Below are 12,979 nucleotides of genomic sequence, written 5' to 3' on the forward strand. Positions count from 1 at the left end.
TTTATCCTCTGACCCTGACGTGCTAGTGGGAGCTAAGTGGTGATTAGATGCACGCAGTTCTCTAGACCTGTCATGAAGTATCCCCAAGTCAGTAAAGAGAATATTGGCCTTCCTTGAGTTGGCGCAGCGAGGTCGTGTGGATAAGTTGACGCTGAGTGAGGGGAAATTTGGCAAAAGCTCACCTCAGCTTCAAGAGACTAGACACAAGACGGGGGTGTGAGAGGCTCAGTTGCGTGCGGGATATGTCCGTATGAGTCAATGACTTCAATTGATGTGATCAAGACTCGCAAAAGTGTCGGGAGAGGCGAGTGGAGATGTGGGCTCCCGAGATCTGGACGTTGAAAATATGAGCTCCACGGGGAGGAATTATGACAGACGAGAGTGAATTCGGGCAGGGGAGGTTCTTTTTTCGATCCAATAATTAATTAGTAGCTCTGTGCCAGTTGGGGCCAGTGTCTGTCTCACAGGTGGGATTGTTGGCCCAAGCCCACAGGCTGAGGTGGCCGCTACGAGGGAATTCCCGGCGCAAGGGGCAGCAGACAAACCGCACCCCCGCGTAGAAGGATGCGACGGATTGTGACAGTGCAGCCAAGCACCTGTGGCACCTCCCTTATATTGCAGCGACATGTCCACTTCAGGAAGCTCGCTGATGGTCTGCCCTACATGCCTGGATGGCCATTGGCAGCCGCAACGGCCCCAGGTTCAATACCTATGTCTCATTCATCAACTTCTTACATATCCAGCTCGTTTCTCCACCAGACTCGGCTGTCCGATGCATTTTGTCCCAGGAGACGCACAGCACGTGGCTCAGCTGCAGTCCAACCCCTGGATGATCTGTCTTGGAAGTGGGCCAGACAAGGTTAAAGGCTGATGCTGAAGATAACGCAGGCCAAGTACGGACGCCGAACTAGACCCGGTCTCTTGACTCCCTTCCACCTCGCTCGACAAAAGCCTTACCACCAAGCGAAAGAGGGAACCAGAAGTGACCGAGCTACCGCCTTCCAGTAGAATATATTTGACTTTGTACTTCTAACGACGAAATATGTGTTAGTATTCAAAGAGAAAAAGAATTGTGTCTAATGAGGCGATTCGTAAAGCGCTCCCAGACACCTCTTCGGCTGAAGAGGCCAAGCAAAAGTCTCCTAATTGGGTCAAAGATGCACAACGTTTCCCAGAATGACAAAGTAGTCGAGGTCCTCGGCTCCTGTAACTCCAAAAGACGCGAGTCCAGGTAAGATCTTCTCGAATACTCGATTGCCTCTGTTGCTCTTTGCAGCTCCCCCATCTCCGCGGTCAGTCTTTCCATCTCGGCCTTCCATTCTTGTCCCACGGCCTCTACCTTCACCTTCACCTTCTTCAATTGCGCAATCTTGATTACGCCGGCCTTCTCCTTGCCCTTTTCTTCCAAGTCACCGTTGAACTTCTTTATCACCTCATCCATCCGACGCTTTGCCGTATCCGGCTCTGACCGAGACTGCTTCTCCAGGCTTCGAAGTCTGTCGCGCAAAGACTTCTTCTCCCGTTCCATTCGGATAACCTGACCTGCGTATACCCGCTCTTGGTGTCATTATACCTCTCGGTTCTCAACTAGTAGTGCTTCCTGTTAATTCATGAGGTCCCTCACCAATGCTTTCTTCTCTTCTTTGTTCTTCTCAAAAGCCATCTGAAGAGCCTCATTCTGCGCGAAACGGGCCTTTACCTGTTTCTCGTGCCAACCTCTGATTTCCTCCTCAGATTTTACACGTTAGTCTGCTAGTTCATGGTTGAGCGCCATACCAGCCGTCGTTTCCACGACATCGAGACCTTGGTCCACCAACAGGGGGCAAAGCAGAACCCTCCCTGAGCAGGTCGACGGCGGATTGCTGTGTGTTGTCGGAGCGCCGAATCTGCGAGCCCTTACTCTTCATCTCGCCCCACCAATCAGGCTTGCTGAGAAGCTGAGAAGCTCCCGCTTCCTCTGCTTTCCTATGCCGACGTCTTTCAGCTCACGCACCAGTCGCAACGTCGGCGATATGACGTAGCCGCTTCCCTTGGGCGCTGAGAGGCACTTGGCAATAAGCTTGAGCTCATCCCAAAAGGTCGTGACCATAAGAACGTTCCCAAAAATGCTGTCTCCGAGCAGATAGCAAAAGACATCAAAGTTTCTCTGAATTCCATTACTGGCTCGCTCGTCCTTGATGCGATGAAGATATTTGATCCTGCTGAGGTCGAGCTTGTTCTTGTAAGAGGTGCTCAGGGTCTCTGCAGAACATCACCATCGCCTCAGTGAGTTTCGTCAAAGCCTGTTGTGTCGAGGAATACGAATCGATGTTCTCTAAAGTTTACTTCGAACATTTCGGTCCTCTAAGTACCTGAAGAAAGCAAGGTTGGAAGCATATGAATGGGTATAACAAATGATTTGGCTTAAAAGATTAAGACATTTTCCAACGACTGGACCTGCATCCTTAAGTCCGGCTGCATCTGTAAGATGCTTTAAGAAGTTCCTTCTCCCTGCACCGGTAACGCCCATGATAGCGATGAGCAAGATGTCATCCGGCGCGGCATCGTTCTTTTGATCGGCTGGGGCCATGTTCGGAAAAAATTAGCAACATAAGTAGTTCCAAAGACTAATCCACTGAAAGACAGGGGTGAGGTCGGTCAGATCTCGTTTCTTTCGAGTACACTGAAGTCAACAGATGTGTTGACAAAAGCGAGTCTTGGAGGAACAGGCCGGTCAAGTTTATCTTCAAACCACATACAAACAGCCGCTATCATGCCTCACGACTCCTTCGACTTTCAAGGGCTTATATACACCAGACATTCCAAATAATGATAACTTTCACATGGTCTCGCCGGTGCCGGCTGAAGCGACACTTCAAGTCCAGCTGGGCTGAATCTCAGACATTCATGCGTAGGTGCCAGGCAGCGGCGCTTCAAGCGTGAGCCGAAAACTGTTCCACGCCACAGATTATATCGTAGAGGCATTGGCCCACATCGATGACACCTGAGTCTCCATGCAGCTGAATACTTGAGACCTACAGTGCCACTGTGAATCATACCAATACTTAGACAAGATCAGCCTCGACTACTCACGAGTCACAAGTCTATGGCGACGAGAATACGACCAGAGCGCGAAGTGATCTTCGAAAGATAGAACGCCTTACACCTTGTCACTCATGGTTCAACGACGCAGACTTCAGGGATATATAACCCTGGACGAAGTTTCCTGGCGCCGCCTCCCACGGTTCGAAACACTGCGAAAAGGCCCCTTCTCGGATTGCTTACCACACCGAGAACACTGGTGACCTTGACCATGACGTCTGGGGCTATCAGACTGAGTCAGGCTTGAAGAGCTCCTCTTGTACAACGGTGATGACACTTACCTGAAGCGCAGTATAGGTGATACATTGATACAACTTCCTGCTGGAAAGACTGCCAAGGACATCGTGACAGATTACCTCGGTGGCATGTATGCAATATTTCAAGCCGCGATTGAGGAGAAGATGAGATGGGGAAGTCTTCTGCGAGACTTTCCGATGGATGTTTGGCTCATAGTTCCAACAACGTGGTCTGAGACAGCGAAGATTCTTACATAGGCTGCGGCTAAGGAGGCAGGTTTTGCGTCAAGGCCCATCGATAAGAGCATACTTATACCTGAGCCAGAAGCGGCGGCACATGTGGCTCTAAGAATCAGCGTGAATCATGTGCATTATCTCGTCGAGATAAGAAACAAACACATTTGCTATTACGGCTTGTTAGCAGCATGCAGGAGGGAAGTGGTGTGATGGTTTGCGATGTCGGCGGATGTACACTGGTAGGTTGGTTGCTTGCCCTGTCAGCTCGATTTACTAAAGACGGAAGGAAACTATGATGTACAAAATTAAGAGGGTATTATCTACTCTCAGACTCAAGGGACTTTGGGTCGGCAATGGAGGCAAGTGCAGTGGGACATTCGTCGACCGCAACCTCTACGAGTTTCTTGCCAAACGATTCGGAACAGCATTCGCCTCTCTTCCCTTTACTCAGACTGGCACTGGAGTGGAATCTGCGGATCAAATCGAAGACAGGAAGAGGGACTTTATCGTTCAGCGTGTCAGCAAGAGGCCGATGAAACTTGGCCTCCGGATGGAGGGCCTGGGAGCAATGTCGAAATTGGCGGATTACTACGAGGCTCAGTCTAAGGTTCTCTTGGCCAGGCAAGACAAGGCAAACTCTTTTTGATCCAGTGGTGGAGAAGATTTTGCAGCGTGTGACTGATCAGGAAAGTTGGACATGGAATGAGGCTGAGAATACCATCAGCACGATGGTTTGGTTGGAGGCTTTGGGTCATCCCCATATGTCAAAGACAAATTGAAGAAATGGTGCGGGAATCGGCACATCCGACTAACAACTCCTGTGAACGGAGCATAATGCTTCAAGAAAATCAAATGAAACTTCTCATGATACTGACTTTATATTCTCAGATGGTCGGCTATTGCATGTGGCACATTCTTGAGAGGCGTGGGAGGATCAATCATCACTGAAAAGAGGTGCAGGCGCCACCATGGATGGGCACATGCTGACCGAAAATATTGTCCGAAAGAGCATCAGGGATACGATGTGAGAAATTTGGACCGACCCATTCAACCAAGTGACTTCCTCGACAGGATTTCCGCGGTGGAAAATTGGTCAGGTAAGTGCATGTCGCAAGTCAAATATTGGAAACAATATTCACAAGATTCAGAATGACATACTCCAAAACACGCCCGAGATCAACAGCCGTTTTCCCTGACAAATAATCGGCCGCTCAGAACGAACGACATGCTTCCACGACTTATATGCTTGTAGCTTGAACTAAGCACATGAGACAATAGAGAACGATCGTGGGTGTTCTTGATAGGATCACGCTTCTGTAAAGGTAACATCGCTGATGCAAGTGCAGGAGTTGAGAAAATCGGACAAGTGGAGTACACGAGTGACGATCTTTGTATGGAAAGTGACGGTGGAGTTAAAATATATTGTGGAGAAGGGGCAGGAGAAGTACGAGGTTTTCATGCACTGAAAATCAAGATGAGCGACGAAACTGGCCTTCTGGTCTTCAAGATCATGGCCGGAGAGAAAGAGATCAAACAGGCGAAATTCACCTTTGCCAGAACATGAAAGTCCAGAGGGGCGGATGAGCCAAGCACTCTGGCATGTCAATAGCGCGAAAACTTACTCTGATGTATAGTAGACACAATGGCCCGATTTCGATCTTCAGAGTCTTTGAGCGACAATATATAAATGAAGTGCAACCCGTATAGGTCTAGCTGTCCAATGTCTCTGTGTTAATTGATTGAATCACCCGTTCATAGGGCACACCAAAACTGAGTGAGTCTCAAAATGAAAGAGCGTAGATAACTCATACCTAGGCCATTCGAACCCAAAATATCAAGTGAGGTAGGATAGTTAATTAATGCCTGTCCTGGGACTCCCGTCCTGTTTATGGATGCAGGGAATGCAAGCCGGCCACCCACTCACGGATGCTCGGGGCACACGGACCATCCGCTGGTGTCGTCTCACCTTCAGCTCCCTTCACCGCATCTACCTGAAGTGTATGGTGCCCGCTTGCTTGCTGGGGAAAACGTAACGTACCGACCGCCCCTCGATTTGTGCCCGGGATACGGATATGGCACTTCGTTCTCAGCTTGCAGTTGGCTACCTCCCCTCGCACTATGCACTTGCCCCTCTGACGTCGCTCTCTGGACCCTGTTTCATCGCCGCCTTTACCTAACACCAACTCCGAGAGTTCCCCTCCTCGTCCAAAGCTTCCTTCAACGACACTCACGTAGTCGAGAACTCTTACAACTCCCACTTTCTCTGTGACACCCATTTTCATTTCCAACCCTCCGTTCTTACCCTCCCATTTCGGCCTCATACGAGCTCAACAGCAGCTCCCCGCCGCCATGGATCACATCTTCCGCAAGGTGGAGCGGGGCATCGAAGCCCTTTTTGGGGATGAGCGACACGCCCACACTCACTCGGGCCACGAGTGCCACGAGCACCATCCCGCCGCTCACGCCGAGAACCGATTCCAATCTTTTTCTCCTCAGAATACCGGCAATGCCAAGTGGTATGTCGACGGATGCTCCTACTTCTGGGCTGTTTCGGAAGCTATCGAACGTGAGTAAACACCACCTCAGTTAATCGTTATCTTGTCCCTGACTGTGTGAGCTTCAGAGGCCCACGAGAGCATTTACATTTTGGATTGGTGGCTGAGCCCGGAGCTGTATCTACGCCGTCCTCCCTCTAAGAATGAGCGTTATCGCATCGACAACCTGCTCAAGGCTGCTGCCGAGAGAGGTGTCAAGGTTAACATCATCGTCTACAAGGAGGTCGAAGCCGCCTTGACCCGTGAGTGATCCCGACTCTCAACAGTCATCGGAACGCCAGACTAACAAGTCATGACAACTAGTGAAGTCCTCAGTAAGTCAACACCGATTACATCGATAATGCACGCCAATAAACTCAAGTCATGCTGACATTCTCATCAAGCACACAAGGACATACCTGGAAAGCCTTCATCCCAACATTGGCGTGTTTCGACACCCTGACCATGTGCCCACCGGATACGACTTCCAGGCTGAGCTCAAGCAGAACTTCGCCAACATGAATGCCAATACCTTCACCCTGTCCAAAGCTTCCGGCGATGCCATCAAGGCCATCTACGGTACGGCGACCGATGGAGTCACCCTGTTCTGGGCCCATCACGAGAAGCTCTGTCTGATCGATGGTAAAATTGCCTTCATGGGAGGTCTCGATATGTGTAAGTAAAACTGCCAAGCATGTTGGCCATTCACTAATAGTATGACAGGCTTTGGCAGATGGGACACCAACAGTAAGCCGAGACTACCTCTAATCCCCTAATAGGAGACGTTCCTAACAGAAACAGGTCATCCGATTGCGGATGCCCACCCCGGCAACCTGGACGCCGTCATCTTTCCCGGTCAAGACTACAACAACGCCCGCGTCTACGACTTTGCTGACGTCGACAATTGGGAGCAAAACAAGCGTAAGCCAAGCCTGGAACATCACCTACTTCACTGTGCTAACATTGAAGCAGTCGACCGTACCAAGAGCTCCCGAATGGGCTGGTCCGATGTCAGTCTCAGCTTAAGCGGTCCTATTGTGGCAAACTTGGCAGACCACTTCGTTGACAGATGGTCCGTATAAGAGAGCTATCGATTCCAATGGAGGTAGAGTCAGCCACTAACTATGAGTAGGAACTTCATATATGGCGAGAAATATGGCAAGAAAAACCCTGGAAAGTACCAGACTCTTGGAGGAGCCGCCGCCAACGCCGACGCTGGGAGAATCGCCGAGAACGAGACGGAAAGTGGTGGTTTCTTCGGCGGTGGTGGCCACACCAGTCACCTCTTTGGCAACATTTCTGACCGTATCAACCGAGGGATCAGTCGCATGGCAATCAGTGACGACAACCAGGACGACGGTCCTCGTAGAGTCGACCGCGGTGACCGTGCTGCCAACATCCAGCTCACACGAAGGTAATACAGAGAGTCTCTTCCTATCGAAACAAAGTACTAACGGACCACACGCAGCTGTACGCAGTGGTCTGCTGGCCACCCAACCGAGCACTCGATTGCGAATGCCTACATGCATGCCATCACCAATGCTCAGCACTACGTCTATATGGAGAACCAGGTAAACCGCCCCCTTTCTTTTACCTCCATCCACAAATCACTCTAATACAAAAGTAAGTTCTTCATCACGGCCACCAGCAAGGAACAGCACCCCGTCACCAACAAGATCGGCCGCGCCATCGTCGACCGCATCATTCGCGCCCACCAAAACGGCGAAAACTTCAAGGTCGTCGTCGCCATGCCCGCCGTCCCCGCCTTCGCCGGCGACCTCAAGGCCGACGACGCCCTCGGCACTCGCGCCATCATGGAGTTCCAATACAACTCCATCTCCCGCGGCGGGTACTCCATCATCGAGACCCTCCGCTCCGAGGGCGGCATCGACGACCCCGGCCGGTACATTCGCTTCTACAACCTCCGCAACTACGACCGCATCAACACCTCGTCCACCATGGCCGACGCTGAAGAACGCTCCGGCGTGCGCTACGAGGACGCCCGCCGCGAGCACGACGACGACGTCGGGGCCGGCTACGGCGACCGCGGCCAGGGCTACGGCACGCGCGGCGACTCCCAGTACGAGCGCTACCAGGAGGCCGCCTCCCGCGTCTCGGACCAGACCTGGGACACGGTGTCTGCGTGCTACATGGACAGCGGCCGCGACCTGCACTCCGTCCCGTGGCAGGGTGAGCCCGAGGCTGAGCTCGACGCCTTTGTCAGCGAGGAGCTCTACATCCACTCCAAGCTCCTCATCGCCGACGACAGCCTCGTCATCTGCGGCTCCGCCAACCTCAATGACCGCTCCCAGCTCGGCACCCACGACTCAGAGATTGCCGTCGTCATCGAGGACCCCACCCCGATCGAGTCCGAGATGGCCGGGCGGCCCTACACGGCCTCCAAGTTCGCCACCTCTCTCCGCCGCCAAATCTTCCGCAAGCACCTCGGCCTCCTCCCCGACCAGCCCTGCGACCGCCCCAACGACAACTGGACCTCGATCGAGCGCGGCCCCAACGCCTACGACTGGGATTCCCCCGCCGACCGCCTCGTCCGCGACCCCATGTCCCGCCAGTTCTGGGAGCTCTGGGAGAGTACCGCCCGCACAAACACCGAGGTCTTTTCCAAGGTCTTCCACAACGTGCCCAACGACCACGTCCGCACCTGGAAGGACTATGACGACTTCTTTTCAAAGTACTTCATCATCCCCGGCGCCAAGAAAGAGGACAACAAGGCCGAGGACGCCGACCGCGGCAAGGTCGAGTACGGCCACGTCGTCCGCGAGGAGTTCCCCGGTGGCGTGCGCGAGCTCAAGGACTGGCTCAACCGTGTGCGGGGAAACATTGTCGAGATGCCCCTCGACTTCCTCGTCGACGTGGACGACATCGCCAAGGAGGGACTGTCTCTAAACAGCTTCACCGATGAGATTTACACGTAAAAGAGAGGACTGTAACGACCGTTCCATTCTGCACGTACACAAATGTAGGAGAACTGAAATGAAATAGAGACGATGCAACTACAGAAACAATGACTGGATGAAGTGGGTGGAACGTTTGACATTTAGAGCAGGAGGAAATGAATAGTCTTGGGGTGGGATTCTGCAGCCTCTTTGGGTCGAAAGTCTCGTGTGTAACAAACAATCAAACAACAGCTTCTCGTCCGACTAGAATATCCCTAGTGAAACTACTCCTTAGAATTATGAACCGAAGTGAATCTTAGCATCAGGTCACATCAAGTCACGTAATCGACACATGTGTTGGCAGTTAAATATCCATGCAGACCATGCCGGCGAACTCCCTCCACATCAAGGTGAAGGGCCTCTCTGTCCATCCATGAGTAAATTGTCAAAAAAAAGACAATGCATAATCTGTCAAAGTGGTTCATAGACGAGGGCGTTGTATTGTCTCCTCCTCATCCTCATCCTATTCCACCACCGCAGCCACTGTCAAACGTAAGGAGTATTATACAGACCTCTAGGCCCTATGGGCCAATTCCCACCAAAGAGACACACAGCTGGAAAAGGAAGAAAAAACTAAAAAAGAAAGGTCCCCGTCAACTCCGTGAGTATTCACCTCAATGCTTTGGGTTTTTATACGTCATCTGCTTCCCTCGTGGACGCGAAAAAAACAACAACAAAAAGACACGCACACACACTTTTGACGTCAATGTTCCCCAAATCGTCGTAGCCTCATTCATGGCTTTCCATTAGTCCAACTTGCCAAGATCATGCTGTGCAGGGCAGCGTTGTTCCTCCAGTCTCCTCCATTCCTGTTCAAGCAAGCCAAACTTCTAGTCGACCTTGCCGTTGCCATTGGGCCCCAATAGACCCTCCTTCATCAGCTCCTTGTTACCCCACGATTCTTCCAGGCGGAAGTGACCGCCACGGCCCTTACGGGAGCGGCTGCGGAACCATGAGAAGGCTCCAAATGCCAGGCCAAGTATGCAGCCCATGGTGAGGAAGGGATGCTCAACAAAAGTGACACGAATGTCGAAGAAGATCTTCTCAAAGCTCGAGATGGTGAGCTTGGGTTTGATTTTGGGCGGCGAAGAGACGACCTTGTTAATGGTCTCCAAGATCGAAGTCCGAGATAAAAGGATGTTGTTACCAGTAATAGTGGTATCCCAGTAGCGGCGGTTCTAGATGCCAAGTCAGTCTGGCTGCTCACATGTGTGCATCATGATTGTACTCACATCCTCGTCGTTGATAATGACCCGGTCTCCGTCCTTGGCATCAATGCCATACGTGGTGCGAATCCATCTCTGCCAGAAAACACTATCAACCCAGGCAAAGCCAACCTGCTTCCGGTCCGACTTGTCCATGTTGATGCGAATGGCTTTGGCTGCGCGCAACGCACGCTGGTCGCCGCGGTCGTCGGCTTCATCAATTCGGAGTTGCTTCGCATCTCGCAGTTCTTGCCTTTCGTGCTGGAAGAGAAGGATCTGCTTATCCATCCACTCGTTGGCAGCACTCTTCAACTCGCGCTTGGCTCTGAGGAAGCCTTCCTGGTCTTCCCTGTTGACGATACCGAGGACGACAATCTTGCCGTCCATGATCTCGCGGGCATTGGAAGCAGTCATCTCGGGAACAATCGGGAGCCAGACCGACTTCATCCAGTTCAAGACTTGGTGAATATCGCGCATCTCCTTCGGTGTCAGCGGCTGGTAGTATGTGGGGCGGCCCTCTCTGGAAACGAGCAAGCGAGGCCAGGTCGTGATCTTGTAACGAGCGAAGAGAACGGGGTCCTTGGTCTTCACAAGCTTTGCCTTGCCAATAAGGCTGAGAGGGATGCGCTCGAGGGCCATGAAGTCCTCGGTGGTGGTAGCATGGTCGTAGAAGTAGATGAAGATGACCTCTTCCTTCTCCTCGAGAACTGCCAGGGACTCGGCATCCACATCCTGTACCCCCTCGCTGATGTCGATGGCTTTTTCCGCGTAGTGAACGAAATCGCCGAGACCTCTCAAGCCATCGTACTCGACACGCTCGCCACCCTTGAAGAAGAGGATGGTGGGGTAGCCGCGAAGATGAACGTCCTTGCAGAGTCTAGTCTCCACATCACAGTTGACCTCTCCGATGTTCAGACGACCCTTCATCTCCTTGGCCAGTTGCTGCCAGTTAGGTGCCATGGCCTGACAGTGATGGCACCAGGGCGCGTAGAACTTGACAAACCAGGGTTCCTGGGTCATGGTGACCAAGGTCTGGAACCTCTCAGCACTCAAAGGCACAGAATTGCCTTCCTTGTTAGGTGTGACTGTGGGCTTCTTCGCGACGGCCTTGGTGGGAGCGGCAACGGCCTTTTCGGTGGTGCTAGGCTTTGCGTCTCCCTTGACGTCGGCCTCGGCGTCATTCGTGGCATCAGTCTTTGCGTCGCCCTTTGCGTCACCCTTTGCATCGGTTTCGCCCGCAGGCTTATCGTCCTCTTTCGCAGGGGGAGCCTTTGGAGGGGCTTTGGTCGCTTCCTTAGGCGGCGTCTTGTCTTCAGCCTTCGCGTCCGTCTCGGCGTCAGCCTTGACGTCCACAGGCTTCTGCGAGTCGTCTTTCTTTCCGGGAGCCTTTTCGGGGGAGTTCTTGTCACCAGGCTCGGGATACTCGAGGGTGCGGGGCCTGGACCCAGGCTTGGCCGCCTCCAGATACTTCTCGAGAACGGGGCTGATCTGGTCAATGTCCTTAACACCCTTAATCAACTCGACCAGCTCCGCATTCTTGTAGAGGATGGTGCTGGGGTATGACGCGACGTTGTGGGAAGCGCAAAGATCGAAGTAGGCTACGCAGTTAATCGTGGCGAAGCGGAAATCGTAGAACTCGGTAAAGGTCTTGTCCTCCTTCGAGTGGGGCTTCGAGGTGTAGTACCACTCGTACAAGGTCTGATATATCGGCGCATAGTCTATGCAATGCGGGCAGTAAGGGCTATTCCATCATCAGCAGCTGCGCGACGGATGGGTGGGCGATAGCATGATCGGGTACCTGTAGTGCTTGACAAGCACAAAACGTGAGGCTTTGACCTCCTCGTCGAAGTTATCCGGCGTCAGCTCGAGTATTGGTGGCACTTTGATGGAGTTGAAGTAGGTGTTCTCCCGTTCATCCTTCTCTGTCTCTGCCGCTTGAACCCCACAGAGGAGGGTCGAGCCCAGAAACAGGAACAAGGGGGATAACCTCATTGCCGCGACGAGGTTACACCGCGTGAGTGCGGCGACTTTGAGCGAAAATAAGTAGCTTAGTTTGTCGGATGATGCCAGTAACGGCTGAGCAGACGCAATCAAACGAAAGGGCGCGGTAAAGCGCGATTGTGTCGTCAATTCGCAAGCAAAAGGTGCAGCGTCAGATAGGTGTGGATCGAATCCGAGTCGCGATTGAGGTCGTTCGAGGGGTTTGCGAAGGGTTAAGATAAAAACCTTTTAGATCGCCGGAGACATGGAGGGTAGAAAAGTCGAGAAAGAAGCTAATGTTCCTTTCTTCGTCTTGGGTCAAAGCCCCCCGAAAATCGTCCAGCGGCGGCGTCGAACGAAGAGGAAAAGAAAGGGTGGTGGCAGGTTGGTGGTGCCTTGCAAAGGGGGAAGCCAAGCAAAGGGACCAGCAAAACGAGCGACAGGACTGGCAGGTCAGGAGAAGACTGTGTGTCAAGATTCTGTAGCGCGGTCCAGGTTCTGGTTCTTGGTCCGGCCGTTGCACAGCCAGACACGGAAATGGGATTACTGCCTGGTAGATAAGGCAACAGCGGATGCTTCGTTCGTGTCGCCATGTCCTGGGTGCCTGGATGGGGTGAGGCCGCAGTCTCCACTCTCCGGGCAGTCACCCTGAACCACCTCAACCCAAGACTCCCCAAGCCTGGCCCCATCCCGTCCGTTCTTGGTGTCCCGCTGGCAGGCTGGCAAAGGCCGGCTGGCGGTAAGTGGAG

At 52.7% G+C, this 12,979-nt stretch overlaps 4 protein-coding genes across 4 annotated transcripts; 2 read left to right on the top strand and 2 right to left on the bottom strand.

Annotated features, from left to right (window-relative positions):
• Positions 1-1,054: 1,054 nt before the first annotated feature.
• On the bottom strand, positions 1,055-1,528 carry CORC01_08982 (uncharacterized protein; the record flags this gene model as incomplete). The annotated part of the gene is made up of 1 exon (XM_022620612.1): positions 1,055-1,528. One exon carries the CDS (start codon positions 1,526-1,528, stop codon positions 1,055-1,057), a length of 474 nt encoding a protein of 157 aa, XP_022472859.1.
• A 2,318-nt stretch (positions 1,529-3,846) lies between these two features.
• Positions 3,847-4,200, top strand: CORC01_08983 (uncharacterized protein; the record flags this gene model as incomplete). Its single annotated transcript, XM_022620613.1, has 1 exon — positions 3,847-4,200. The coding sequence occupies one exon, from the start codon at positions 3,847-3,849 to the stop codon at positions 4,198-4,200; it is 354 nt and encodes a 117-aa protein (XP_022472860.1).
• A 1,703-nt stretch (positions 4,201-5,903) lies between these two features.
• CORC01_08984 (uncharacterized protein) lies at positions 5,904-9,024 on the top strand (the record flags this gene model as incomplete). The annotated part of the gene is made up of 10 exons (XM_022620614.1): positions 5,904-6,120; positions 6,178-6,351; positions 6,413-6,423; positions 6,493-6,763; positions 6,812-6,835; positions 6,890-7,009; positions 7,061-7,160; positions 7,221-7,502; positions 7,557-7,659; positions 7,717-9,024. The coding sequence occupies 10 exons, from the start codon at positions 5,904-5,906 to the stop codon at positions 9,022-9,024; spliced, it is 2,610 nt and encodes an 869-aa protein (XP_022472861.1).
• Positions 9,025-9,875: 851 nt separating this feature from the next.
• CORC01_08985 (thioredoxin) lies at positions 9,876-12,242 on the bottom strand (the record flags this gene model as incomplete). Its single annotated transcript, XM_022620615.1, has 3 exons — positions 9,876-10,223; positions 10,278-11,991; positions 12,049-12,242. 3 exons carry the CDS (start codon positions 12,240-12,242, stop codon positions 9,876-9,878), a joined length of 2,256 nt encoding a protein of 751 aa, XP_022472862.1.
• Positions 12,243-12,979: the final 737 nt, after the last annotated feature.

This window comes from Colletotrichum orchidophilum, assembly GCF_001831195.1.
Source record: "Colletotrichum orchidophilum strain IMI 309357 chromosome Unknown Scaffold_79.1, whole genome shotgun sequence".
Taxonomy (NCBI): Eukaryota; Fungi; Ascomycota; class Sordariomycetes; order Glomerellales; family Glomerellaceae; genus Colletotrichum; species Colletotrichum orchidophilum.